This window comes from Peromyscus eremicus, chromosome 2 (genome assembly GCF_949786415.1).
Source record: "Peromyscus eremicus chromosome 2, PerEre_H2_v1, whole genome shotgun sequence".
In the NCBI taxonomy this organism is placed as follows: Eukaryota; Metazoa; Chordata; class Mammalia; order Rodentia; family Cricetidae; genus Peromyscus; species Peromyscus eremicus.
Genome location: NC_081417.1, coordinates 150,622,410 through 150,650,404, shown reverse-complemented (window position 1 = coordinate 150,650,404; position 27,995 = coordinate 150,622,410). Strand labels below are relative to the sequence as shown.

The 27,995-nt window shown below is 50.4% G+C and overlaps 1 protein-coding gene across 7 annotated transcripts in view; it reads right to left on the bottom strand.

Annotated features, from left to right (window-relative positions):
* Ubr4 (ubiquitin protein ligase E3 component n-recognin 4) overlaps nt 1–27,995 on the bottom strand; it is a 121,876-nt gene that overhangs the window by 15,596 nt on the left and 78,285 nt on the right. For 5 of the 7 annotated variants that reach the window (XM_059255297.1, XM_059255299.1, XM_059255303.1 and 2 more), the window contains 33 exons: nt 27,421–27,583; nt 26,845–26,995; nt 26,049–26,134; nt 24,784–24,871; nt 24,338–24,531; nt 22,813–23,052; nt 22,581–22,719; nt 21,815–21,940; nt 21,584–21,712; nt 20,498–20,841; nt 18,812–18,902; nt 18,451–18,535; nt 18,186–18,313; nt 17,735–17,864; nt 17,480–17,637; nt 16,213–16,322; nt 15,622–15,763; nt 15,214–15,295; nt 14,755–14,928; nt 12,576–12,697; nt 11,653–11,850; nt 10,932–11,012; nt 9,988–10,075; nt 9,400–9,527; nt 8,478–8,585; nt 7,895–8,014; nt 7,145–7,335; nt 6,542–6,715; nt 6,118–6,217; nt 2,745–2,963; nt 1,727–1,840; nt 524–666; nt 31–192 (listed from right to left, as the gene is read on the bottom strand). In XM_059255297.1, the coding sequence (XP_059111280.1) occupies nt 31–192; nt 524–666; nt 1,727–1,840; nt 2,745–2,963; nt 6,118–6,217; nt 6,542–6,715; nt 7,145–7,335; nt 7,895–8,014; nt 8,478–8,585; nt 9,400–9,527; nt 9,988–10,075; nt 10,932–11,012; nt 11,653–11,850; nt 12,576–12,697; nt 14,755–14,928; nt 15,214–15,295; nt 15,622–15,763; nt 16,213–16,322; nt 17,480–17,637; nt 17,735–17,864; nt 18,186–18,313; nt 18,451–18,535; nt 18,812–18,902; nt 20,498–20,841; nt 21,584–21,712; nt 21,815–21,940; nt 22,581–22,719; nt 22,813–23,052; nt 24,338–24,531; nt 24,784–24,871; nt 26,049–26,134; nt 26,845–26,995; nt 27,421–27,583 (4,708 nt within the window). The remainder of the gene's footprint in view (nt 1–30; nt 193–523; nt 667–1,726; nt 1,841–2,744; nt 2,964–6,117; nt 6,218–6,541; nt 6,716–7,144; nt 7,336–7,894; nt 8,015–8,477; nt 8,586–9,399; nt 9,528–9,987; nt 10,076–10,931; nt 11,013–11,652; nt 11,851–12,575; nt 12,698–14,754; nt 14,929–15,213; nt 15,296–15,621; nt 15,764–16,212; nt 16,323–17,479; nt 17,638–17,734; nt 17,865–18,185; nt 18,314–18,450; nt 18,536–18,811; nt 18,903–20,497; nt 20,842–21,583; nt 21,713–21,814; nt 21,941–22,580; nt 22,720–22,812; nt 23,053–24,337; nt 24,532–24,783; nt 24,872–26,048; nt 26,135–26,844; nt 26,996–27,420; nt 27,584–27,995) is intronic. The other 2 variants (XM_059255302.1, XM_059255304.1) reach the window with 1 other exon arrangement.

Genomic DNA, 27,995 nt, shown 5'->3' with positions numbered 1-27,995 from the left:
CTTTCTGCTACGAAAACACTCAACACTCACCTTGCTAAGCAAGTGGCAAAAGCTGATTCAGGGACGTGAGGGCCCCAGACCGGAAGGAGCCCATTGCACTTCGTGTTGGCATTCTGCAGGGCAGCACTCTCCCACTCTTCCCGGCCTCTAGCCAATCTGGATGGGGACAGGGAGGAGAGCAGGGACAAGGAACTGCTGGGATTAATCTGGTAATGAGGCACCTGGGTGCTGAGGGCTTGCTAACACTAGCCATTTGTAAACTCCATAGGTAAACGTTTGCTTCATTAATTCAGTCAAGTAGGACTGCTTCCACTAGCCCTTGCCAAGGCCAAACATCCAAAGCACAGTTTCTCATGTGCTAAGTACAGTTCATGGGGTCTATGGGGGCTAAGGTAGATGGCCTACTGCTTGGAGATAAGAAAAGCAGAAGCCCCAGCAGCCCAGGGCCCTGAGCCGTGTCCACTCATCTGAAGCTACACAGGTCCAGGCCGGCTGGGGCCGCTCTGCAAGAGCCAACGCCTACCTGACGGCAGCTAGGTGACAGTCGTAGTGCACAATGTTGAAATGGGACACAGTACTGTATCCCTGCTGTTTCCGGGGCTTGTTCTCCATCTCCTCCAAAGCTACCCGCTTGGTGAAGGTGTAAATGCCTAAGACCTTTGTGGGCTGCAAAGACAACACAGAGGGGGGGGGGGGGTGACAAGACATCTCCGTTCAGATGGGAAAGTAGTCACTCTGGTGTGAGCATCATTTGCTGCCACAAACTCAAGTGAGGCTCAATTCCTGGGGGCAGTATTGAGAGGATGCCTAAGAGGCGACCAGGTCATGACAGCCTATTATGGGGTTAACAGGAACCTAGCAGATCCCAGGGTCCCACTCTTAAACTTCCAGAACCTTGAGCTCAATAAACTTCTGTGTGTCTATGTGTGGTTTCAGGAATGGGAGCTAAGGCCTTGTGCATGGCAAGCAAGCATCCTACCACTGAACTACACTCCCAGCCCCAAACCTCTGTTCTTACAAATAATTTAGTGTGTGTGTGTATGTGTGTGTGTGTGTGTGTGTATGGGGCAGGGGCACAGAGATCCAAGCCTAGGCCTCTGTCTGTGCTTCATCTACCTAGAAGGGAAATACACAGTGTCTCCATGGCCACTTGCTTTACGAAGCTGTCGGGCAGTTATCTACACCAACGAGGACACTAGTCCTTCCACAGCCTAGGAGCAAAGTGGGACTGAAGAGGCCTCTCCTGGTATTGTCAGAAAGCAAACAGGCCACCTCCCCACTGCTCTTTCCAGGTGTCACCTCATTTGGACACACTTAGAAAGTGGGGCTCTAATCACTCATAGTTGTCCTGAACTGAAGCAATGCAGTATAACCCTAAGTCCCCAGGCCTGGGGTTAGCAGAACGTCAGTTGGAATTCTAGCTTTGCCATGTGCCCTTTGCATTCCTACCCATCAACCGGGGCCTTTAACAGGGTTTAAAGACAAGTGCCCTGGCATTGATAGAGGATGCCAAAAGCTGGTCTCTTCAGGTGCCATCGATGCTCATGCTCAGATCAGTTTGCCTTCCTGCCGACAAGGCCAGCAGCTGGCCTTGTGTCAGTCTCCCAAGACACAAGCCTATCTCAGTCAAAGTGGCTTGTAGGAGACTAGCATGTCTAGACACCGAGCCAGGCTGTGCTAACAACAGCCAGAGCATGTGCAGCCCCCTGCTGCCCAGCGGCCCTACCTGGAACTTGTACCCCTCCCTGCAGATACAGCATGTGAGGCCCGGCTCCTCTATCAGCTCTTCCATCTGCTTCAGGAGCGCAGTCTTGGTCACCACCTGGCCCTTTTCATTTGTCTAGAGGGGAACAGAGGCAGCACGTCATCAGAGGATTCCCACATGCCTTCTCACCCTGGCTTGAGGTGACCTCACAGACAGAAAGGAATGCTGTGTGGAGGGGAGAGCCCTTCTGCCGGGCTGGAGGCAGAACTAGGGCCTTGTCGGCCCCAGCAAGTGGCAGGCACTCTACCACTAAGCCACACACCTGCTGTCTCCACTGCTTTCTACTGAGGGAAAGCTCCGGGATTCAGTGAGGAACCATCAAAGCAGAGCACACCAAGCAGTGGGAAGCTGGCATGCTGCCATGATGCCACTTGTTACCAAAAAGCCCCTTTGGTCTGTGCCAGCCCCACCACGTCTCAGTTGCCAAGGGCCGCTGTGTTCTGATCATTTACTGTTCCCAGCAAGTGTCAAACTGCTGACACACGAGTTTGCTTGTTAAGACAAGGCTCTTCTAGGGCCACCATTTCCTCCAAAGTAGGACAACAGAACCCTTTGTGTTGATCAGACTCTGTTCAAAGTTCCGTCCACACTTAGTAGCTATGTGCCATGGCCAATGTGCTTCACTTTCTTTATCTGGACACGGGTATAACGATGTCAAGCCACAGGACCACTTGAGGGTTTAAATATATCTTATATATGAGGTTCTTGCAGTGTCTGGCATGCAGCAAATCCTGGATATAGAGTAATTAGTATCTCCACTTTTACTGTTTGCACGAACCTGCCAGGTCACTTTACTCTGAGTCCCCGAGTGTGGTGTGGCAGTAGTCACATCTGGAAGTGCCCAGCACACTACCTCTGCCTCTTTCCTTGTGCAGCCTTCACACATCCTGCCCAGCTCCTCTGGGAAACACATTAGTCTGCCTGGGGTGCGGGAGCAGGGGGAGGGCCCTTGTCCACAGTGGAGACTTAGAGGCCTTACCGTCATGCCCAGAGTGCCCAGAGCCTTCTGCCTCATGGCCATGGCCATGCGCTTCTTCTCTGCCCGGGTCTCCCTGCGGGCTGCATCAATCTTCTTGTTCACATCAGGGTGTTCTCGAAGGGCCTCCAGCAGGTTCTCAGCCAGGGTTCCAATGCCCTCGTCACTGGACACCTGCTCTAGTTTATGCAGGTTTGTGATGGAGTCCGTTCCAATCAGAACCTATACAAAGAGATCCAGTAAGACATATGTATCTAGTTACAGAGCAGCCTTCCACCAAGGCTCAGTCAAAGCCTTTGACCATTAGTCAGGGTGCACAACCTATCCAGTTACGGAGGGAACCTGTCACCCTGGACCAGTCAATACTTCACTATCAGCCCAAGTGCACAAGCTTGTGTCACTGGCTTCACAGAGGTCAGAGCCTGAGATTCTCCACTGCTTCAAGATGCAACTAGGAGGTCTGGCTTTGCCAGTGACCTCTACCGAGTTACTTCCACTCATTAGCTGCAGCATTCTCACCCAGAATGAAGAGTGTGTCCAGGCAGCTGTAAGGACAGAAAGTGAGACAGCATGAGAAGCACCATGCCTGTGAAGGGAAAGCCAGAGAGAGCTGCTCCTGCTGAAAACAGTGGGAGCACCTGGCAGGGTCTGCGGAGGAGCACCCCGGGCAGAAGCCCTGAATTCACAGGAATTCCCTAAGTTCTGCATATGGGTAGCTGCAGCCGTCAAACTGGTGACAGCCCTCCCAGTCTACAAGACACTAGAGGCAAAACTCTAGCATGTGGGAGTGGAGATGACAACAAGTTAAACAGCTATCAACCCTGTGCTTGGCAAAGCTGGCTTCAGGCCCCTGTGGCCCCGTGTGATGGGAGTGGAGGCAGGTGTAGTGGAAAAAGGCCTCCAGGTGAGCTCGGTGGGTGGTCTCACCGGTCACAAGTTAGTGGTGGGATTTACTATGTGTGGGATGTAAAAGTGAAAACAACAGAGCCCACTTGAGAGGTGAAAGTTTGAGTTGCTTGCCTCCGATCACTCACTAACTCGTAAATCCACCCTCACTACAGGAACACTGCAAACCCATACCTCAGCAAAACTGCATGTTATCTCATGCCTCATGTTCCTAAATGCTGAGTGAGCCCTGTTTAAAACCTAGCAAACTTTTCCACAGGCACCCACACCCCAAACTCAACACCCTCAGTGTTTACTGTGAGTGTGCATGTGCATACACGGAGAGACATGTGTGAAGTAGGAGTAGGGAAACCACAAGACCTTGTCTACACGATGCTCACACACAAACAGGAAGGGTGGTCTATACATGCAGGACCAGTGTACCATCCCTCTTCTCTCTACCCTCAACCTCGTCTATCTCCTCTGATGGAACAACCATTCCCTTCATCACTGAACCAAAGACCGGGCAGAGTTCTAAAGTTACCAAGCCCTTTCTCTCTCCAAATCCCAGTTAAACTCCTCCCAGGTCTCTGCTGAGCCCATTCACTAAATTGCGCGAGTGGCCACTGGCCATTCGTTCACCTGGATCATGACAAAAGCCTAGCACACATTCATCATCTTTCTAACTTCTTACAGCATGTATGGCACTGCCCTTGGAGGAAGACCCATGCCGAGTACAGTGGTGCACACCTGTGATCAGAATACTTAGGAGCTAAGGCAGGGGGACTGCTGGGAGTTTGAGCTTCATAGGGAAGACTTGGCGCTAGGGCTGCACACTAAGATGTGTGAAGAGCCATCACATTTAGCCAAATCACAGCTGTTCCCTGGTATCCTATCCAAAACACAGCTGTTACAGGAAGTGGAAAAATGTGTGCAAAAATCTTACCAGGAAGGCATATCAACTGTGGCTATCTACTGGATTGAGACAAAGTCTATTAACGATAGAGATCTGAGTAAGACCTTCACTGTATATGACTGAGTCATTACACTTTTGAAGTGAGTTATCAGAACAGGCTGCCAAACGAGAATGCAGAACTATATTCAATGCAGAACGTTTTAAAAGCAAAATAATTAACTCTATGGATTCTCAAAACTCAGCATTAAGACGTACACCATCCATCTAGAAAATGGCAAGACCAAGAGTCATTTCATGCAAAAAGCACAAACAAAGCACGGAAAAGGCAGTGTAGCATCATTAACCATCAGGGAAATGCAAGTCAAAACCAGAGCCAGGCACCACCGCACTTAGCAGTGTGGCTGGGGTAAAAATAGTCAGCGAGTACAGCAAAGACAAGAGAACTGGGCCACTCATGCACTGCCGCCAGAAATGTAAAGCAAGTCTGCTACTCCAGGAGAGTCTGGCGGCTTCTTTTTCTAATTGGTGTGTGTGCTATGTGAGTATAGGCACGTGTGTGGCGGGCAGAGGAAAACTGTCTGGGCCACTTCTCCCCTCCACTCTTGTATGGATTCTGGAATATAACTCAGAAGGTCAGGCTGGCATGGGAAGTGTTTTTACTTACTGAGCCACACTGCTGGTCTGGCAGCTTCCTATGAACTAAACATGTAAGTACTACCCATCAGCTACTACCCTACTAGCTACACACTCCCGGGCATGTGCCCCAGAAAATAAAAACATTCACCTCGGTTTAGTTAAGTAATACCCCAAATGTGAAATGACTAGCTGTCCTGTAACAGGTGGATGGTTACAGCCCGTCCCTGTGGCAGGACACTACTCAGCAACAGGAAGGACACAAGACATGTGCAATGACCCAGGAGTCTCTTCAGAAAATCCCAATGAACGGAAAACGCCAGTCCCAAGGCGACATATTCCATGGGTCCACCTTCGTGACATTACAGAAATGGAGGGCTCAGCAGGAGTCTGTGGGAGGGGCACAGAGGAATGTGGACACTATGGAAGGGCAGAAGAGGGACTCAGTACCAAGGTCACTGTTGGTTTTAACATATGCTAAATTTCAGCAAGATGTTTCTCCAATGAATCACTGCCCAGGAATCTATAGCTATTTAAAATGGGTTAGAAAGAAAACTTGCAGCCCATGTCGTCTGTGTGAGATGGGTGAGGAGCCGTGAGTGGTTACCAACAGCGAGGAGATCAGGAGTGGGCTGCAAAGTTGTCAGCTGTCTGAGGCAGAGCAGCAAACAGTGGTGATGGCGTTTCCAACACCCAAGTGACTGAACTGTCAGCTAGAACTCTCAGTTCCACTGCAGCATGCTGAGCCCTGCTTAAGACAGTGTGCAACTCACACTGCACACAGGGAACTAAAGAAGCTGAGGCTTCCTACCCTAGAAGCCTCATGCAACAGGGTAAGCCACACTATGGGTGACTTGCTGGTTGTACACAGATCGTTTATGACTCCCTTCTGTTACCTGTCCTGCCTGCAGATTGACATCTGCAGACATGCTGGTCACTCACCTGGGTGGCAGGGTGCTGCATGGCCAATCCCCGAAGAAGCCTCAAAATAAACGGCAGAGCAGGGCGAGACAGAAACTTTTTCCAGATGTCAGCATCCAAGCTGCAGAACAGACAAGGGCACGTGAGCAGCCAGGAAGCAATGCTGACAATCTGCTGCTGAGACTGGCTTGTTCAAACAGGATCCTTCAAGAATGTAATGAGGGGTCACTAAGGGCAAATCCAGCTGAGAAGCCGGATAAAGATGAGCACCTGAACAGAAGCAGAAAAGCCCAAGGACGCTACAGTGGCTGAGTGGCCCCTGGACAGGTCCCTGAAGGGGGAGGGGCACGGGGCACACAAGAAGCACGAAAGCACTACACTAAGATGTTGAGAAAAAGGGCCATGTATGAGGAGGGGGCACAAAGCCCCAGGGAGGGCGCCTTACTTCTTGGCACTGGGGATGTGCTTTTTCATGTAGTCTAGAGCATTCTGGGTGATTCCCTTCTGCAGGATGAGATCCTTCAGCTGGTGCCCATTGCTGTTGTTCTTGATACCGGCGGCAATTTTGCAGAAACAATCCAGGAAGACTTTGTCATCCCCACTGTGATCTTCATCATACCTAGGAGAGCATAAAAAGTCCCAGTATGAAGGCAGAGCTCACATCACCCTTGGGAAATAACCAGGTGAACCACCTAGAGGATCCAGTCTATACTCCCACAGGGTTGGGAGACCTCAGACCAGGACCTGCCACTCTCCCCTTGCCTACCCCGTGTCCAAGACTGCACTGTTCTTTTGCATCCTCAGGCTTTTGCAAATGCAGCTCCCCTCACCTTGTCAGGTCTTTTCCCCTCTCATTCCCTTCCCATACTACTTTAATATAATGTGATTTGGTGACTGCCACCCCACTAGACAAAGCCCCTTAAATTCCAGATCACAGACACAAAACACTCAACAAAAATCCAGGTGACTCGCTCAGCCTCACAAAGCTAGCCTGGGATTTCTGTGGGCACTGCCCCCGGGCTTGCTGTATCAAAGTCCAGGCTCATACTTATCAAAGCTGCAGTATGGCTTGAACCGCTCCACTAGGATCTGCATCTTCTCCACCTCTCCGAAGGACAGGTACGGGATGATACGCAGCAGGCCCTGGAGCACACTAGGGTTGGAGCGAACGAAGGTGCTGTTGATCTGGTCCAAGAGCATCACCAGCTGATCCTTGTCACCCGTGAGGAGGAGGTTGCCCTGCAACAGAAGAGGATGGCTAAAGTCAGCCACTCTCACCAAACAGAACTGTTCTCGGTGCTTGCTGGGGAACAATAAGCTGCCTGGGTTTCCACTGAGGAGCTTCCAAGCTGCCGTGATGGCTCTCGGGTGGCCAAGCTACACCACTGCAACATCCTGGAGGCAAAGGCCTAGCCCAACCGCCAGCCCAGAAGGGAGGAAGTCCGAGTGCAGACAGGAGAGACTGCAGTGGGCTGATGTCAACCCCTAGACCTGACTGCACCAGGCATATCACCTCTCAACTGTCAAGTGAAGGGCTGAACTACGGCACTGCCTATTCATCCAGGTCATGCCTGGGCTCCATTAATGAGCACCTTCAGACTGGAGTAACATCCTTGGCAGCTTTGTCTCCCCTGAATGCAAAGGTCTCGGGCTCAGCACAATGACATCACCCTCAGTAGAGTCTGGTCGTTCCTAACATGAGCGAGTTCAGCCATTCTGGGTTGAGCTCAGCTAGCTCCAGACAAGCCCACTGCTGGTTCCCAGTGTCTACAGGCAGAGGAGAACAGGCCCCACTCACCTTGTCCTCACTCAGGGGCTCCGCATTGGACTCATCTAGAATTATCTCCATGATGCTCAGCACCTGCTCAGCCACAGCTGCTCCTCCACTGTCCTTGCTCTCTTGTTCAGCTACCAGAGCCTGAAGGAGGAGACCCAGTGACTCTCAGGATACAATCATAGCATCGCATTGCTGGTGACCTTCAGCCTTCTTCCATGGTCTTAAAGCGTGTGTGTGTGTGTGTGTGTGTGTGTGTGTGTGTGTGTATGTGTGTGTGTCTGTGTCTGTGTGTGTGTGTGTGTGTGTGTGTGTGTGCGCACCCATGTCTGAGAGGAGGACAGCAGAAATGTGATGTTCTGGGTAGGTACCCTGAGGAGAGAGAGGCACTACTTTCTTGCAGTGTGGGGTCTGTTCTATAGACTTCCGCTCCTGGACTCAAATCAGCGCTCAGCAGTCCTCAGGGACTGGAAGCGGCTCTGAGGTGCCACAAGAGCAGCATGAGTAGGAGCCACAGGAGAAGAGAGCTCAAGGACTAGGCCTAGAGCTGAGATCTCTGACTCAGGACTCCAAGCCCATCTTCATCACCCGTGGCCCACACTCTTACCAGGTTTAACGTGCCCAGCATGACATTCAGCGTGTTCATCTCCAGCTTGACCAGCTGCTGCCGGTTGACTTTCACCTTCACGCAGTAACTAAATAGCTTCAGCAGCACCTGCGAAGGGAAGCCAGTTCAGGCAGGCCCACGAGAGAACCCACGTGTGTAAAATGTGCAAGCATGAGTGACGAAGAGGTAGCCACAGAAAAGTGTCTAAGGGGACATATCCATTAGTAGGTACTCTTCTTGAAGTGCAAGAAGAGGTGACCCTTAAATGGCATGGTCCGGTGGCTGGGCTCTCATACCAGGCTGGCATCTTAAGTGGCAACATTCTCCAGTTCCCTCTACCACCCCACATGACGGCAGTGACAGTGACTCTTAGTACATTAGGTGGTGTCCCACCATCCTGGGGAAATCCAGCACCAACCAAGACTCTGAACTAGTGGCAGACAGAATATGCCAACACACAGAGCCTATGGAGGCCGAGAAGCAGGTGGGCCACATAAATGACACCGGGTTTGTCCTCATCCACCTCGGAAGGTAAAGAGATTAGGGAAATCTCTGTGGTGCCACTGGAACCCCCCGACTAGTGAGACAGATCTGACCGTCCAAACACAAGTCTACGACAGGAAAAACGAGTTAATTACAGAATCTATTTAAAAGGCAACTGTAAAGCAACAACTATGACTAGCACAAGAGCAGTTATTAGGGGAACAGCTCTCGGTTCCTGATACAGAGAAACAGGACAAGACTGCCACCACCCCGGTTTCCAGGCGGAGTAGGTCAGGAGGAAAGCAGTGGGAGACTTAGATGGCAAAGGTTTGGGAAAACCAGGTCCTTCGCTGGCTTGCACTGGCGTCTGCTGCACCACACTGCCCTCTAGTGTCAAGTGGCTCAATGGCCACAGCTCTGTGTACTGCCCACAACTCACGGTTAGGAGATGGCGTCCCTGCTTAAAATCTTTGATTCCTGCCAGTCTGTTAAGCATGCATTCTAGACCCCCACACTGGGCCATCACACCAGCCATCTTGTACACTTCTTCCTCATCTTCCTCTTCATCTGGGAGAAAGGGGAACGAGGAGGAGGAGAGAAATTGAAAAGGGAAGTAAAAGAATCAAAAGGCACAACCCTCCCCTAGGCTGCGTAGGTGGCTCTTTCCTGACCTGCATTAAAGGTCATTACTGTGACCTCTATGCTCTCACTCCCATAGCAGCCTTGCTCAAAGTTTAAGTCAAATAATGTTGTAATGCTATTACAACGAAGTACAAGCAAACACCTTTTCAACTTTTTCAATGAAACAGAGAGCTAGGGCAGAAAGAAATCTGAACTCAAATCTGCTAACAGCATCTTTCCCTTAATAGCTTGAATGTTTCCATCTCAACAGGTATCCGAATCAGGCCCTGGATGCCTGTCTTTATCCCCTACAATTGTGATGCAAAGCACAGGCTATCACCCTCTGGGACATGGCTGCTCTGGCCGGAAGTCCAATATGCAACACCATATGTGGAGAGAGCCATACCTGTGGTGGAGTCCAGGGATTCGATGAACTCCTCAGTTGCATCACCCAGTAGCCCCCGCATTCGATAAACAATCCTCATAGGCTCTCCCTAAGCAGAGAAATTTGGAGAAGTAGACTTAAAAACAGACCTAAAAAAAAAGGTAAGCCTTCACCCCTGGACTTGCTCAATGCCTTAGTGATAACTAAGATGGGGACTGTAAAGCAGCCTATAATTTAGGTGGAAGAGACTCATTTTGTCCAGTGTCTTCTGTTGGCCTGGCACTGCACTGTGAACACTGCAGAGCCTCGATCCTAGTTATGTCATTAGAACGCCAGGTAAACACTCCGACAACTAGTCCCCAAGTGTTTTACTCTGTGCTGAGTCCTGTGCTGATTAGGCCTGTTAGAAAAGGTTGGACAGCAGGGCTTGCCTAGGCTAGAAGTGGAGACCCATTTCAGGAGGAGCTCTCCCTCCCCACTAGGTCCCACAACCCAAAGGATCAGGACAAACAAGTGTATCTGGACCAAAGAGTTTGGTTCAAGTTTCAGGAACCGTGAGCAGGCACATCAGACTGCCTATGGACAGACATGGTCTTCATTTACTACACAATAGAGAGGGTTCATCCCAATCACCAAACTGACACCCACAGCCTGCAATGGTCAGGACGGAGCTGCTGGGACAGTCCGCCTGTGCTAGGCATCATGCTGGGGACCCTGGAGGCCCAGCCTCAGTTCAGAGATGAGAAGCAAGGTGCAAGGTGACCACGACTCCTTGAAGCTACCTGACCTACATGTAGCTGAATGCCTCCCAAGCTGACAAAGTGATAGATTTTCCTCACACCCAGGAAGGAAGTGAAGCTACAGTGGTTCCAAGCAGGCCACGATTAACATCAGTTCCACTCGGTCAGTCCTTAAGGCAGAAAAGCCAGCCCACCCACAGCTCCAGAGAGAAAGCAAGCACATACCTCATTGGTGGTACACCAGACTTTCTTGTAAACCTCTGCCACATGAAGGTCCAGACTGATAATTTTATTGTTAACTAGGAGCTGAAAAGTAGAGGAGGGGATTAGTACACAGAACTATGCAACTCCACATCCAGACTGCAGGGCTCAGGGCTCTGTCAACACTTCCGCTCTAGGGAAAATGTACGTGTGTACAACACCAGCATTCTGTGCACAGTGCTGGGGACGAAGTCCCTTAACCCACCATGGACTCCAGCTTTCACCTGACTCAAGACCTTTGATCTTGAGCCCATTTCAGGCTCAGCACCAGAAAAACCACCTTTGCCTTTAGTCACACAGATGGTAACACCGGACTTGAGAAGTCGTCTGCCAGAAGCACAAGGCTCAGGGTGTTACCAGGGGCTATGACCCATGTACTGGAGTCAAAACACCAGGATTCCTGGGGCTCCACCAACCTGGAACCTCTAGAAAACTCTGCCAGAGCAACAATAACAAAATCCTACCATCATTCCAAGCAACAACCATCAAGGGCTCTCCTGTTTCATGCCAGGAACTGGACAGAGCCCTCCATGGGTCACTGACCTTACCAGCAGGAGAGGCAGAAGACAGGACTATTAGGCCCACTTTACAGACTAACTTCCTACCCACTCACAAGAAACGCACAGGAAACACCCAGGTGTGACCCAGCCCCTGCTGCTGGTGAGTGACCAGCACAGCTTCTTACCTCCATCCCACTGTCATCCTCCAGAAGAGCCACCAGGTCACAGTCCTGGCAAATCTTGTTCTTTATGTCCCTCATAAGAGGCCCAATGCCTGGCTCATTGCTACTATATGGGTTTCCAGGCATCCTGCCCTGTAGAAAGTCTTCTTGCTGAGGATCCTTCTCCAGGGTCACAAAGAACTCAGTGACTTCATTCTCCTCCTAAAGGACAGAAAGAGGGACATGTCAGAAGGGACAGCACAAAAGATTTATAGCACTGACTTGTTCTGTGGACACCAGGAGGAAAACACAGCAAGTGTAGCACACCCTTACACATTAAACATGTTAATGGACAGGTGGGCCCGAGATCATTCTAAACACAATGCAAGCAGCCTGAAACATCACATGCTCCTCACAGCTTAATGAGGAGAGTGAGCCTAACGGAACAACAGACACGGAACAAAGTGCTGTCTGGTGAGAGGCTGACCAGTCTGAGGCCAGGCGAGTCACTGGAGACTCAGAGTAGAGGAGAGGTTTCTCTCAGGCATGCCAACCCCGATGGTCTATCATCAGTTAATGAGGATGCCGGTATTTCCCTCAACCATGTTAAAGGTCTCTGGACCCGCCCATAGGAAAGACACACACATGGCAAGCATGCATATCCCAAGGTGATGAAGAGGAGGAGGAAGAGGAGACAATGCACCCAACTCTACACCAAAACTGCTGCTGCACCGCAATGGGATGTGAGACCTGTGTCAAAAAAGCTAATCTTGGCCTTTAGCTAGGAAGACCACTGGCTCTCCTCTCATGACAGGAGGGAGATTAGGAAGCTGCTTCTATTCTTTGTCAGTGGATCTGGTGATAATGATACAAAATAGTCCACAATTTGGAAGTGTCGCTGCTGCTGACACCTGTGGGTCGTGGGGAGCAACAAGCACATTGCTTACAGGGTAGATGATGCTGCACAGCCTCTCAAAGATGAACACAGGAGTCCGGTAGTCATCCAGATTGTAGCGCTTGGCTGTCTCAATGCACACAGCCATGAAGGCCTTGGTTTCAGACTCTGTACCTGCCAGAAAGTATAGTGGCCAAGTGAGTTAGGAAAATGCATCAGCCACAGAAACTGAGCTGAGACAATGAAACACCATCACCGCCAGGTATTTTCTGCCTGGTAGGTTTCTGAACGCTCTCCACGATAACATCAGTAGTTCCTATTGAGAAGTCCTACATCCCAATTAGCTGTGTGTTTTTCTGCTCTCTCTGGGAGCACAACTTCCCTTAAGGAGCAGGACACCTCGTTTGACCTAGCATCCCTTCCCCAAACAGGCTCTCAAAAGCACCAAAGGACTTCCCTCTTGGGTAGTCAGGCTGATGAGGTTCACAAGCTGAACTCCCCACACCCAACACTTGAAAACCATTTCAAATTGTCAGTGAACTATTACACCAGTGAAGATCAAAAGCCCACAGAAGGAGTCAGGGCCCCAGAGAGAGGCAATCACAGCAGATTGGGTCTTAAGCTTTAGTTTCCATGGCCTGTCAGGATCCGAGTGCTGGTTCCAGAGTCCTGAATCCAGCTGAGATGGGCAACAGCAGGAAATAGCCTGCATCCCCCTGGCCACTCACACCCGGTCCCTCAGCAGCACAGCTACTCTCTCAGTGTGAAGATCAACTAGAACCATTCTCTCTTTTCTCCATCCATACAACCGAAAGCAAATTGTTCTTCAATGACAATGAGTGGAGGCACAAATATGAGTGCTAACCAGCTATCTCCTCCCACATGTGTGGCACCCAAACTTCACACTGCCGCAAAGTCTGGGAAAGCTGGATGAAGGCATGCCAGGGACAGCCTAGGAGTCCTTACAGAGACAGCGGTCACAGACCCACCTGGAGAAGACCAGCTTGCACAGGGCCTAAAGAATGTTCTTTCCTCTGCTTTTGATTTTCACTAATGTCTGTGTGTCTGTATGTGCATGTGTTTGCAGTACAGGCACCTTTGGAGGCCAGAAGAGGATGGTGGATCCCTTGGAGTTATAGGTGGTTGTAAGCTGTGCTGAACCTAACTCAGATCCTCTGCAAGAGCACTTAAGCACTCAGCCTTCTCCAGCTCCTTTCTCAGTGGGTGTTTTGGTTGTTTCTGTTCTTTGAGACAGGGTTTCTCTGTGTAGTCCCGGCTGTCCTGGAACTCGCTCTGTAGACCAGGCTGGCCTCAAACTCAGAGATCTATCTGCCTCTGTTTCCCCAGTGCTGGGATTAAAGGTGTGCACCGCCACTGCCCGCCTTCTTATTTTATGAGGCAGGGTTTTGTCATGTAGCCCAGGCCAATCCTCCTGCCTCAACCTCCCAAGTGCCAGATAAAAGGCAGGTGCCATCATTCCTGGCTTCTAGAATTTCTACAATAAATTTCAGAAATAGGAAGTCACCACCCCTAATCATAAAATATCAGTTTGAGAACACCATCTAGGAAACAGAAAGGCAAACTGTAGAAATGGACCACAGGAACTTTAAACTTAGAGCGATCAGACAGAAATATGCTTTATAAACTTCAAAATTATGAGAAAGTTAAGAAATGGGAAGTCTCAGCCAGGCAGTGGTGGTACATGCCTTTAATCCCAGCACTCTGCAGCCTCAGTGAGTTCAAGGAGCCAGCCTGGTCTACAGAGTGAGTTTGAAGCCAGCCAGGGCTACATAGAGAAACCCTATCTTCCTATCTTGAACCCCTCCCCCACAAAAAAAGAAAGAAATGGAAAGTGTCTTGGCTACAAAATCTAGAGCGCTAAGAATTCAACAGTAAAGTAACAGGATAAATAGTGCAGAAGAAAGACAGGGTGGAGGTGCCCAAGAAAAAGGTAGCGAGAACACAGCAAGGCCAGACATACAGAATGAGAACACTCCAGGTGACTGAAAGCACCAGCCTGAGACCTCTAACCCCTTCCTTCCCTCTGAGCTCAACCCAGGAAAAGTACACATGAGCCCAGCTCTCGGACTGTAACACTGAGCACCACAGTGCTCTTGAGATGGGCTTCTCTCCCTAAACGTGAGAATCGTCAACCCTTCCTCTGGTACTGTGGCACTGAGAAACAACGCACATGTGCACCTCACCAGCTCCAAGCTGCCAGGTGGGGTTACCTGTGGTCATGTCCTCCAGCATCTCCAACAACATGTCCTGTGTCTCGTCGATGAGCTTGGTCCTCTGCAATACTAACTTCCGCAAGCACAGGTACCCATTCAGCACAGTGCCCACCAGGCGGCTCTTAAAATGCCTTTTGATGGACTCCACCTCTACAAAGGAGGAGAGAAGGCCTGCAGGGACAGGAAAACCTGCTCTAAGATCTCTGGAAGAGAACACGGAAGGCCTGTGCCAGCCAAAGAAAGGAGAAAATAAAAAAGCAAGGAACTGTTTCTTTTGTACAGCGTGGAGCAGATGCTCACTGAGCCCGATTGCCAGCTGTGAAGAGCTCAGAAGTGCAGGCCCATCTATGAGGGGACAAGTCCCAGAGAGGAGTCATCCGGCACCCAGGAGCAGAGGCTCAGGCCTAAAGCACACATGCCCAAGACACCCAAGGGAAGGGCCAGGTGGCTCTCTACCTGTGAGACTTTTGAGGGCATAGCCCTGCTGCAGGTCTGTGCTCAGGGTGGCCTCCTCCAGGGCCAGCAAGCGGGCGATTTCCTAAACAGGATGACAAGCACAGTGTGATGGGGACCACCTCCACCGCCATCCCATGATGTGGCACCAACCAGAGGTGCTCAAAAGTCATGTGTTCGCTCTAAGCCTCAAAAAATGCCTTTCCAAAAAGCCAAAGGTGGCGGAAATGCTGCTGAGGAACTGTTCAACCCCGAAACAGCTGAAATGCCCCAAGAGACTGCCTCGGCCATTCTAGTTACAGTAAAGTCTGGAAAACAATTCTTTTCACCAAATGCTCCTTCTCAAAAACAAGAATCCGACAAAGCTCCTTTCCAAGTAGAGACAGAACTGGGGAGGGACAGATCAATCACCTTGGTGATGAGGTTGCCCACGTAGGGCAGGACTCCCCGAGCAGCCAGGTAGACTTTCCAGTGGCACGAGGCGATGAGCTTCTGGTAGAGGGCCAGGTACTCTGCAGCACACTCTCCAGCTACACTCAGCTCATCCAGGTAACTGCACCAGAGACAGGGTACCCTTAGAGACCAACACTGAAGAGCCCAGTAGCCCCCTCCTCTGTATCTACTGTTCACCCTCTCTCCCTCCTCTTCCTCAAGGTCGAGGGAGGTCACCTGAGAAACCTCACACTTCCCTCGCTGAAAGGATTCACAACACTTGAGGGAATGGCTGCCAAGCCTCTGAGCATCTGTGTCTCCATACTCACTGCCCAGGGACTGCAGAGGACAATGAGTGACAATCATGTCTGTACTCAGAGGCTCTCAACAAATACCCACTGCTGTCTTACCACTAACGCCCTAAAGCTCTGTCTGGTTTCTGTGGCAGGGTCCGAGATGGTTACATAGCACTCAGGGGTGCCTCCCAACCCTGACTTGTGTATTCACCAGAGAACAAGGAAAGGCTTTCAACCATGCTAGCCACTGTCCCCACCTACCCCCACCGGGTACCTGGTGAGGAGGTCGAGGACCTGCTGCTTGCGGCTGGGGACAGTAGCAAGGGCTTCCACGATGGTACACGCTGCCTGCCGTGCCGCCTGTGTTGCTGGGGTAAAGAGCACCTGCCAGACACAGGAGAGCAAATGGGGCGGGCTCAGAGGCCATCCTGTTTTTCTAGGCTCAGAGCATGAGCTGACTTCCACCTATCTAGAACTCTGGAAATCTCTCTGGGCACAGTGAAGAGTCCACACCAGCAGTTAACTCAGCACCCAGTGGCTGCAGACTGAGAAAGGCTGTTAAAGAACTTTCCTGCTTCACAAAAACTTCTCCAAGCATCTTGGAGAACATATCTGTCCCTAGTTAGCATTAACTGTCAACTTGACAAAGCCCAGAACTACCTCAAAAGAGCCTCAATTGAGTAACTGACTTTATCAGGTTGGCCTATGAGGGACTGTCTTGACTACTGATACAGGAGAGCACAGCACGCTGCGGGTGGCACCATCCCCAGGCAGGTGGTCCTAGGCTATGTATAAGCTAGCTAGCTGAGGATAAGCCTGAGAGCAAGCCGGCCAGCAAGCAGTGTTCCTCCACGGTCTCTGCTTCAAGTTCCTGCCTTGAGTTTCTGCCCTGACTTCCGTCGATGACGGACTGTGACCTGGATGTACAATCCAAATAAATCTGTTCCTTCTCAAGTTGATTCTGGTCAGTGTTTTATCACAGCCACAGAAGGGAAACGAGGGAGGAGAAACCAACTAAGCATTCTTGTTGGCAGGCCCTTGAGAGTTCTTTCTTGGGGATACCTGTCAGTGAGGTAACTAGTTCAGCATAAGCTGAGCATCTCTTGCTTAGCAACAGATAACAGAGAATGACTTTTTTGAGGGAAGGGGTGAGGGGAGGGGATTGGTTTGAGACAAGGTAGCCTTGGCTGGTCTAGAACTTGCTGGCCTCATACTCTTTTCAGATGCACCTGCATGTGCCTCCCGGGTGCTGGGATCAAAGCCCTCACTATGAAGTTAATTCTTTAAAACTTAGCTGGAAGGAGGGAGCAAACAGTGGACCTCAATATCAGAAGGCAGCAAGGGACATGAATGCAGGCACGGGTTTGCTCCTCTGAAGGAATGGGGTGGGTGGCAGAGAGCACAAACAGCAGAGGACAGCTCTGCATTGACCTGTCCCTGTTGGTGGCTGTACTCAAGAACTTCCATGTGAAGGGACGTGAACAAGAGTAAATGGAAAGCAGAGACAGCAGGGCAGAAAACGGCAGGTGAAGGGTACTCACCTGCCGCAGCCAGTTGTTGTGGCCGAGCTTGAGGTCAAGAGGAGTGGTCCTCTTCCCCCGCCGGCTCAGGAACTGCTTCCACCTCCACACGTACTTCTCAGTCAAATAGAGTCGGTGGAGCTCTGACTTGCTGGGGGACTTCCCGTTGCTATCTACCCCTGCAAGGTAAAGATGGCAGGCCAGGGGGAGGGGGGCTAAGTAGGACAGCACAGAGGAAGCAAGGCTGTTGAGAGTGGCCGGAGGGAAGAGACACACCTCGGATAGGCAGACACTTTTTCCAGGCTTCATAAGATGCCTTGGGGTCTCTCTTGAGCCACAGCTGTGCCTGGGCATGGATCTCATTGCAGTATGGCTTTACCGTGGTGAGGGCCTCGACAGGGACATCCTGGATGAGGGAGCAGAACAAGGTGAGAGGTCGCCTGCACACCTGGGCCCCAGCTTGGAATGGCACTGACATGCAAAAAGAACATGCAGCTCTGCTGCCTGCCCCAGGGTGGGTTCTTGCTAAACCTATCTGCACCCAAGCGAGGAGTGCCATCTCCATGCTGACTGATGCTGAGGCCACGGACTTCCAAGTACTGCCTTCCTACAGCTGCATACACGTGGCTACAGTTACTAGACAACGAGAGTGGAGTTTTACTCTCCACTTAGTGAAGACTTACTCAGAGGCTATGTACCCCCTCCCCCATGCCCGATGGCACAGCACCTTGTTCTTTTTGCTGGTTGGGGCAGGTGGTTTAATCAGCTTCTGTAAGATCCGCAGGCACATGAGGGTGATATTCTCAACAACCACTGGTGTTTTGATGTTCACAGCCATGAGGAAAAGGCTGAGGGCTGGTGAGGGGCAGGAGTCACAATCAGTACACACGGGTCACCTGCCCCCGCAAGGCTGCCCGAGTGCCCCCTCTTCCACCACTGCACCTGTTTTCTGTTTTCTGAAAAGCACCCACCCAGGTGGTCCTCAAGCTCACCACAGCGTAAGCGGAGTTCCCAACAGCTGTCCTCCTTGGAAATGGAATCCGTCAGTAGCAGCATCTCATACTGAAGGCTGCTTGCCTGGAAGGCCAACGGGATGAGGGGAGTCAGGGGGTCTTAAGAGTCCAGGGACCAGGGCAAGGTCTAAACTCTAATTACGGGACTCCTGCTAAAATCTCTAGTCATGGGTGGCCTACCAGGACAAGACATCGGAAACCCTGTGCTATAGGTTCTAGCTGGGACATAAACTCTACAAACAGGCCACTCTCTCCCACCTCAGTCTCCAACACTGGCCTGGAGAAGAGGCCAGGGACACAGAAGGACCATGAGGGTGAGATCAGAAACTGCTCTGCTCACCAGGTCAGGATTGGCCCAGTGGCCCTTCAGGGCTGTGGAGACTTTGCCAATGATCAGGTCATTCATTTGCTGGGTGGCCTCTGGGTTGTCTCTGTGGAAGGAAAGTAAGAGTCTTGTTAGTTACAGTGAGCATGCCATGCCCCTCTTCACACCTAGAGGCCCAGAGAAAATGAATGCATGGATGGTGAAGGTTATCTGGCCCCAACTTTTCTACTTCTTCCCAGGAACAAGACTGCATCTTTGACCTTAATGGGTCTGTGATGGAAGAGGATTAACACAGCCCCTTTTCCTAGGGACAGCGATAGAAGGAAGGATGCATTGGCACAGAGGGCCACATAACGGGTGGCGGGGCCCTAGGAGCTGCGGAGCTGCGGATGTCCATCTCCAAAACCCAAGTCCACCCTCAGTGTGGGCCCCATGTCACTTCCTCCACAGCACCCCACTTCCCATCTATGTTCCTCCTTAATAACGTCTCTACTGTTATTAACAACAAAATACACCACACACCTGAAAACCCAAATGCTCCAATGGCACTCAGGACCCTACAGGAAGGAGCTGCTGTTTCCAAGTGCTAATGTTCCTTTCTCTTTACACCACCTGTATCCTTGTGCTCTCCAGCTCTGCTGGCCTCTGAAACTCTCAGCATCCTGGCACACACCTGTCTTGGCCTCTCTAATAGCTGCTTCCTCACACACAGCCCACAGCCTTGCTTCTAGAAGGCCTATTCTCATGGACTACCCCTCAGAGAAGTCATCCTACACCTGGGACTGCTAACCCTGTTCTAGCTGGTTTCCAACGTATCTGTCATGATTTATTGCAACAATCCCCATCTCAAATGTAAACCACTGCATGTCCACAGTGCTTAGCAGTGCCTGCCACTCAAGTGCCTGCTGTTCAGTGCATGTTAATTGGGAGTAAACAGCACAGCACGTAAAAGGTATCCAGCACCTAAGATGTTCCAGAATTTATTCCACATAGTAACCAGTAACAAAAAGCATGACAATGTGGTTATTTACTCAATTTTAAAAAATATTTTGTTTTTAACTATGTATATGCATGTATGATTTTCTGAGGGTTTCTGCAACATGCGTACAGTACCCACAAAGGCTAGAACAGGATGTTGGAGCCTCTGAAACTGGAGTTATAGGTAACACCCAGTATGGGTGCTTGGGAACCAAATTCCAGCCCCAGCCTTCTCTCCAGACCCTAATTACTGAATTTTCACCCCTGCCTTCACTGTCTTTAAGGTATTTACTATGACTGATATTTTTCAGATGAGTCTTTTGTCCAAGTGCAGTGCACAGTGCCAGATCGAGCTCAGTCCTTTCTGACTGGAGTTTAAGTACTCATCCCTAGGCCCCTCTGGTTCTTCTTCTTGAGTTCAAGTGTTCCTTAGTCACTTATCCTCCCCTACCACGGAAGTTCCCTCAGGACACACCATCTGACCCAATGGACCAGGACACACCACCTGAACCAACAGACCACTCACAGGACAACCTCCTGAGCCAACAAAGCACTGGCGAGCAGACCACTCAAAGAGCTGACTTTGGTGCTTCCCACATCCACTCACCTACCACCTTCCCTCACTTCCTCTGGGACAAGCCAATTACCACTCGGCTCAACTCTGCACCCCCTAGGGCTAGCACTGAAGCTGCCACCACCCTGGGTCAAGGAGCAAGTTCTGACCTAGTCAGGAGGCACATGAGCTGGCGAACCTCCTCACGAATGGCTGCAGCCCCTCTGCGGAGGTTGTAATCAAAGAGCTCTCGGATGAGGCCCTGGGAGACGAGGATGTGTCTCAGAGCTGGATTGGTGGCCAGGGCCCTCAGGAGTGTGATGCAGTGCTCCGTGACAGCTGAGGCACAACCATAGCACTTGGTAGAGGAGGTGTGGCCACAGCCTAAGACCGACAAAGCACGGTACTGGCTGGCAGTGAACGTGGGCTGCACGGATGTTCGGGATGACTTTGTGGCTGCTTCTCTCTGCTGCAGATCATATTCTAACAGCTCTTTGCGTGAAGCAAAAACTTTCTAAGAATGGGAAGATAAGAAAGAAATTGACAAAGTAAATAAATGAAGGACAAAGAGGAAACTTGGTTCGCTATGAGTTTACATGTATGATGGAATTTATTCTTCTCACTAACCCTACCACTCCTTTATTTTATCCTCATTCAACAGAGGAGGAAACTGGAGCTTACAATGATGGCTTGACCAAGGTCAAGGGCAGAAGTGGAAATCAGACTGATCACAGGCCCCAACTCTTCACTGCCGCAAACACTGTCTTTCAAAGGGTTAGAAAGCCAGATCATTTAGCAAAGGTCATCAGCAACTTAGGGAGACAGAGCAACTGGCTGCTCTTCTGGGATGAGGCTCCACTGCTGATGGCCAACATCCTACCCATGGAAATTATGTGGGAACACTAAAGGAAAACACGGCCCACCTTGGCTAACTGCAGCTGGAGAGCCCTGACCCTCCCAGCCTGCGAACATGGCGTCCAAAAGGGCACAGAATCTCAACACTCACTTTTAAAAACAGGAACCCCTCTACTAAATAAAGATGTGTTGTCTACTAATGTCCCACTGCCATTATGCCAATTCTGAATGCAAACAGCTCTCTCTGACAAGTGGCCATCACCCTAGAGAGGGTGGAATCACTGGTGCATCTGCTGAGCCAGCGTGGCCTGGACAAGGGCAACACTAAAGATGGGAGCCTTGCTAGGGTACGGGCTGCTCTGGAAGCATAAAGCCCCCTGCAAGCGACTCCCATTCCTTACCTGGATGATTTTGGAGAGCTCATCAAATGAATTCTTGCAGTCTCCACAGTACTCCTGAGCCAGCTGCAGGATATAGCGATTCACACTGGCTGAAGTGGAGCTGATGCCCCCTGCCGTTCCGGAGTCTTCCTGCAATCCCAAGAGGTCAAGTGTAAGACTTCTGCCCTAGGGATGACCTCACCAAGGGCAGCCTTCCACTCCTGACCCAAATGCCCTCCGGTCTGGGACTACCTGTGGCTTTTCTGGAGCTGCTTCGTTCACTTTGCAGAGCAGGTTCTCCAGCTGTGGCCGATGTCCCATGAGCTGATGGTAAACACGGTCAGCTTTGTCCAGAAGTGTGTTGATGTTGGAAACAGCCTAGACCAAAGAGACAGGTACTTGAGGGAAGACTTTTCGGCTTCATTCTCCCTCAGTGGCCCTAACTGCTAGCCACCCACTGAAACATGTCCTCTACACGGACCAGACACATGGCTCCACAAAATCTGTCCTTCACGACAACCCTAGGAGGTAACACATTATTCTTAATAGCAGTGTGCAATGTACATGGACTGGATTCAAACAATTCAGTGCCGAAAAGTGACTCAGCATGGCAGGTCACACACACAAAATAGCACAACTGCTGTGAGAATTTTTGTCCTTCTGACCCCAAAGACAAATGTCCCACTGTCACTTTGAACAGGCACCCCCCCCTCCAACGCCCTTTACTACCAGACCCAGCTGATGTTGACTATTGTCACTTGGCTCCTTCTGTCCTTCAGAATCTGAACTGACCTGCTTCCTTGAGATGCTCATTCTGCACCAACAACACGTCTCCATTGCTATGCTTGAGGCCAGTGTGCCTTCTGCTACTATGGGCTCTACCCAAAAGCTAGTCCCATTTTTGCTCCTTTTCTCTGAGGCTTGTAAACTGTGAGCTGAAGGCTCAGTTCACTACACCAGTTCTCCCCAAAGTTCAGAGGCAAGCCATGGCCTGTGCCTCGGCCTGATGCAGCCCTACCTTCTTTCGATCTTCTTCGTTCTCGATGGGATCCACAGCGCAGCAAGGCTTGGCGTAAAGCATGAAGTCAAAGCGGGCGTATTTACAGAAGCCACAAGCATTGCAGAGGAAGGGATCCTTTTCATCATAGTTGATGGACCTGAAGAACCAAAGTGCTCAGGTCAGTGGGAGCAGAGGTTTGGGGTGAGAAAAAGTGAACACATGCTTGCCCTGGGTGTGCAGGACAAGTTACCTGCACTTGTGACACTGGTATACATTCTCCCCACAATTGCCACAGACGCCTGGGTTGGCGGGAACGGAGGCACTGCAGCGAGGACACTGAAGGGTCTCTGTGGAGGCCTGGTAGTTCTCGTAGAAGTCTGCAAACTCGATCATCAGGTTAGAGGCCACAATGGGCAGGGGCAGGTCAATCTTGACTTCTGTCTGTCCAGGTGTCAGCTGAACTTTCTTGGCTTTGTGCCAGCGAGCTGGCCTAGGAGAGATGACAAAAGCTATGGAGCAGAAGGCTGAAGAGTCTATACTTGACCCTCAATGATGAAGACTGACGGTTTGAGAAAGCCCACCCTGCCGATTTCCCTAAGGCAATTAGGTGGCTATTCAAAGAGAAAAAAATTCTCCTGCATGGTTTCCTCTGAAAAAAGTATAAAGTGGACCCCTCTCCAGGGTAGTCGGTTAAGTGCAGTCCTCATGCCACCATCAAGGAAACTTTCTCCTTGCAATAGACAGAGACCAATATAGAAAACCACAACAGATCCAAATGCAGAGTTGTGGAGCCCAGTCCCAACTGATCCATCTACAATATAAGCCCTGCACCTAAGGCTCACAGATCACTGCAGAAGGATCCTAAGAGCCCTAGCAACAGGAAGTGTGCTGTCTTAGACACACCAGAGAAGCTACACTCATAGTTTCACTAACATGGCTGCCTAAACACTACCTGAATAGACGGTATGCTAATATGGATGGAAGAACGCTCACAAGGCCTCAACTGTAGAACTACAGGCAGCTAAGGAATGCTGAGAGCAGAAGAAATAGTCTTCCCCGGGGAAGAGCACGCTGATTGGCTATCCAGCATCAAATGGCAGCCCTGAAACCATTACCAGTGGCTGTGCTTACTCTCTGGGGGAGAGAGAGCCTACCCTGATAGGCAGCAGCCCTTTCAAGGCCAACGACTTCTCCGAGAAGAGCAGATTTGCAACCTGAGTCACTGGTTACTGTGAGCTGCCCTCTCCTTTTATGTGTACAGCAGTGCTTGAGCCTTGACAGACCAGTCACATCTACCTCTGCTCAGCTGTAACACCCCAGACTTGGACAACACAATGCAGCTAGTGCCGCAAGCCTGTGACATGCCTACCCCAGATGCTGGCTTACATACAGGGGGGACAGGCACATGCAGAAATGGAAGAACATGCAGTGGAGAAGACTCAGAAGAATACTACCTGCTCTGTGAGCAGATGCATGGCTGCTTTGCCCAAAAATGCCAACTACTTTCCAATGCTCAAGGTTTTCCATAAGGCAAGAGGACTTGGAGCCCCTTTTCAATGCCCCCACCCTGGGTAGGTTGTGAGGAACTTTCACTGCTCCCTGGGGAGCTACTGAATGCCTTTAAAATTCATTCTGTCAACAGCCTCAGAAACTGCTGCTTCACTGCTGTGCCTCTGCCAACACTGTTGTGGCTGAGAGGCTGCAGAGCCTCTGGGCATGTCTGCCCTGCCCCTGCAGGACACAGTTGCACCTGGCAATCCCCGCAAAGCCCATACTTGTTTTTCAACTCCACGATGGCCTGCACAGTTCGGTTGTTGTAGTACAGGTTGATAGTCCGCACCATCTTGGTCCGCTTCAGGTCCCCAATTTTCACTGTCACCTTGCTGATGGTGTGACTTCCAATGAGCTTTACAACTTGCTGGGTGGTGGTGTACCGTGTGTCCACTTTAATGGAAGACAGCTTGATATACTAAATACAAGAGTACACGAAACACAACACGATGAGCATTAGACCATCTACCTTCTTTAATGTTGATCAACATAACCCCATTCTCCACCCACAGATGAAGTTTCTACTCAAGGTAGCAAGTGTGGCAGGCAAGAATCCACAGTGCCAGGCAGCAACCTGAGAGGAGCCCCTACATATTAATAACCAATCTTTGGAAACAGGAGCCACAGAGCTAGAAAACCTCAAGACTGTCTGGCTCTAAGTACTACTTACACAAAACGGCACCTCGGGATTATTACACACCAGGCAGGGGTCACTCTCCAGGTAATAGCCGTCAAACTCCACTAACCCAGACAAGGTGCTAGGAAGAAACCAGTTTCAGCATCAGCAGAGCGTCCGTCCAGGACCAAGCCAAAGCCACCTCCCATTCCCGATACTCACATCCCCCGTGAGCAGAAAGAAAGGGACTCCAGCTCAGAAGGGCTTCATAGGCACAGGAAGAAAGGCCAACTAACCGACCCTGGGTGTTTCCTACTTCTAAGCTGATGTCTGAATCCAGGAAGGAATTAAAATCTCACTCCAAGGAGTCATGACTAAATTAACTATTTAAAAATTCCTAAATTATGTTTAAAATGCTTGTGTTGGTAAATAATACTTAACGAGGTTGTTTTCTAAAACTCACTACTTAAGAAGCCAGGGAGATGGTTCAGTGGACATGGTACTTGACATGTAAGCATGAGGACTGGGGTTCAGATCCCCAGATTCCACATAAATGCCGTGTGTGTATGGCAGCTTATCTATAATTCCAGCACTTGGAGAGCAGGGACAGGGATCTAGAGCAAACTGGCCAGACTACCCACATCAGCAAGCTCTGGGCTCAACTGAGAGGCCCTGCCTCAAATAAGACGGGAAGCAACTTAGAGCATTGGGACTCTATATGCTGTACGCATGTGCCCACACACGAGAACACAGACACATATCATACACAAATACACATTTAAAAACAGTCATTACTAAACCAACATAATAAGAAACCATAAACTTAAGCAATGTCCTCTTCTTTTAAAAGCTTCTCTGAGGCTGACAATATGGGTCAGAGGAGAAAGGGGCTGGCTGAGCAAGCCTGGCAATCTGAGTTCCATCCTTGGGAAGGGGAAGGGAAGGGAGAGAATTGACTCCACAGGGCTGACCTCTGACCTCCACATGTGTGTCATGGCATGCAAACATCACAGGCACACATTCACAGAGGTGGGTGCTTCTTTTAATAAAAAAGGAAGGCATTTCTGTACACTTGTTTTATATGGTTAGGTGGAGTTCTTGAAATCAGCCCTTCTGCTATACTGCTCAGCAAAGGGAATTTGGCAATTACATCTGTGTGCCTTCCAGAGCCCAAAGGCCTGGGCTCCACAGAAGAGAGGTCAAGTAGCTGGGGGGACCACACCTAAGGGGCACTCAGTTCACACACTAGCACTTCCCATTAGCAAACACGGACTAAACTGTGACTGTTCTTCAAATGGCAGGAAGCGAACAGAGCTCACTTGTAAATGTTTGAGTTGGGATGGTTGGTGAGAATGTGGTTTTGAGTCCTCAGAATCTCCACGGCCTTCTGTGAATACTCCTTCAACTGAAACAGAATTCAGGAAAGAAATAGACTGGTTAAAACCCTGAGTCCTGAGCTTGTGAGATGTCTCTGGGGTAGAACTGTTGCCACCAAACCTCATGATCTGAGTTTGAACCTCAGGACCCACATGACAGAGAGAACTGACTCCAGCAGGCTGTCCCCTGTGTACACCATTGCATGCACTGCCCCATCCTCACACATCAATCAAGAAAATTATTTAAAGACATTTTAAAATCTAAATCCTATTGGGGAAAGACTTGCTTTTGTAATTCTGGCTGCTGGTCCTAACTCCCAATCCGTTAACAGATTCTACCTTCTTCACAAGTATCCATAGTCCTTTGGCACTAGACAGTCTTTGCCAACTGGAGAAAGATTATCTCACTCTTACGGAGAAGTCAGCAAGTAGTTATGTAGTTGCAGCGGCATTCCTGGCTCCCAAGCAGGCCTCCCAGCTCTTCTTTCCCAAGCTGAACCAGCTGCCTCCCCCCCCCCCCCAATGTGACCTACTTCTCTTCTCAGCCAGCCACTGCTGCACGCGCCATCTCCACGGCATTTAGATGGAGAAGGGTAGATTATATTCAACAGTAACAGACGTAACACTAGATAGATTCTAAAAAGACTTCACATGTGGACACTCTCTCTAGATGGCCATAATATTATTCTGCACTCAAGAGAAAAAAAGAGTCCATGGGGGATGGGGACTTCTCTTTTACCTTCTTCTCTGTCTGTGCAGTTTTCAGGGAAAAATAGCCCAGTAGGTCCACAAACTGGGCAGCCTTCCGACCGTATGCTGGGAGTTCCGGCCAGATAGACCACATGAGATCTAGCAAGAGCTCCTGCTGAGCCTTGTTGGAGTTTCTGTAGGTAAACAGCAGCTCTGGTTAGCAGGCAGCCATGAATGAGGCCTCTCCCTTACCACCAAGGCCTAGGCACTGTGTCTGCACTGTGTCTCTTCCCATTTACAGTCATGGCTCAGGCTGCCAGCGTCTTGTGGCTCCTGACAATCCCAGCAGCTACGGCACCATCAATTTACCAGCTTCATCCAATCTCATTCCAGAGCACAAGCCGAGATTTCTTTAGCCAACTGTCATTTTAGGAGCTCCTGACCACAGCCCTCTGGATGGAAACTGTCTCCCGCCAAGGACTGATCAGCTACGAAGCAAACAGCTCAACCAAGAGACCTCCAGGGCGTGAGACTGGCACAGATACTGACCCAGTGGCCATGAGCATGCACCTGAACTCAGAGCTACCGCAGGCCCAGCTCCGAGGCATCCCTGGCCCACCTGTAGATGTGCAGGGTCAGGCAGTGGGCCTGCCAGCGCACTGAGGAAGAGTTGGACTCCAACAGGAAACAGCGCAGAAACTGGATCAGAGTCTCCTTGTCTGCAAATCTGTTCAGCTGGTTCACCAAAGCTGTGCACAGCTGGTCCTCCTGGCTGCCTGAGCTCTCCCCTGCAACACCAGAGCAGGACCAACTCACCCAAGGGCCCAGAGTCTTTCGACTAGGTGGAAAGGAAGGAAATCTTATCTGTTCTAAAAGTGTCTGCTAAATGGTTGGAATTTGCCAAACGACTTGAAGTTATTTTGAGGACATATACAGGATACATAGCCACCCCGCTTCGCACCCCATGTATAGGATAGCAAGCATGGCACTGAGCCAACAGCTACAGCGGAGGAATGGCCCTGAGGAAGTCTGGTAGAGTCTCCACAGTAAGAAGTGCTTCGTACTCACTCAGAGATGACAAGGTAATTCACTGTTTCTTTCCCTTGCTGATCACCTATCTCGGGTCTTTGAGGACCATGAAAAGTGGAGAAGCCAAAGGGGAGGGCTGGCCAACAGAGAAGGCGCTCAGCACGTGCTGGG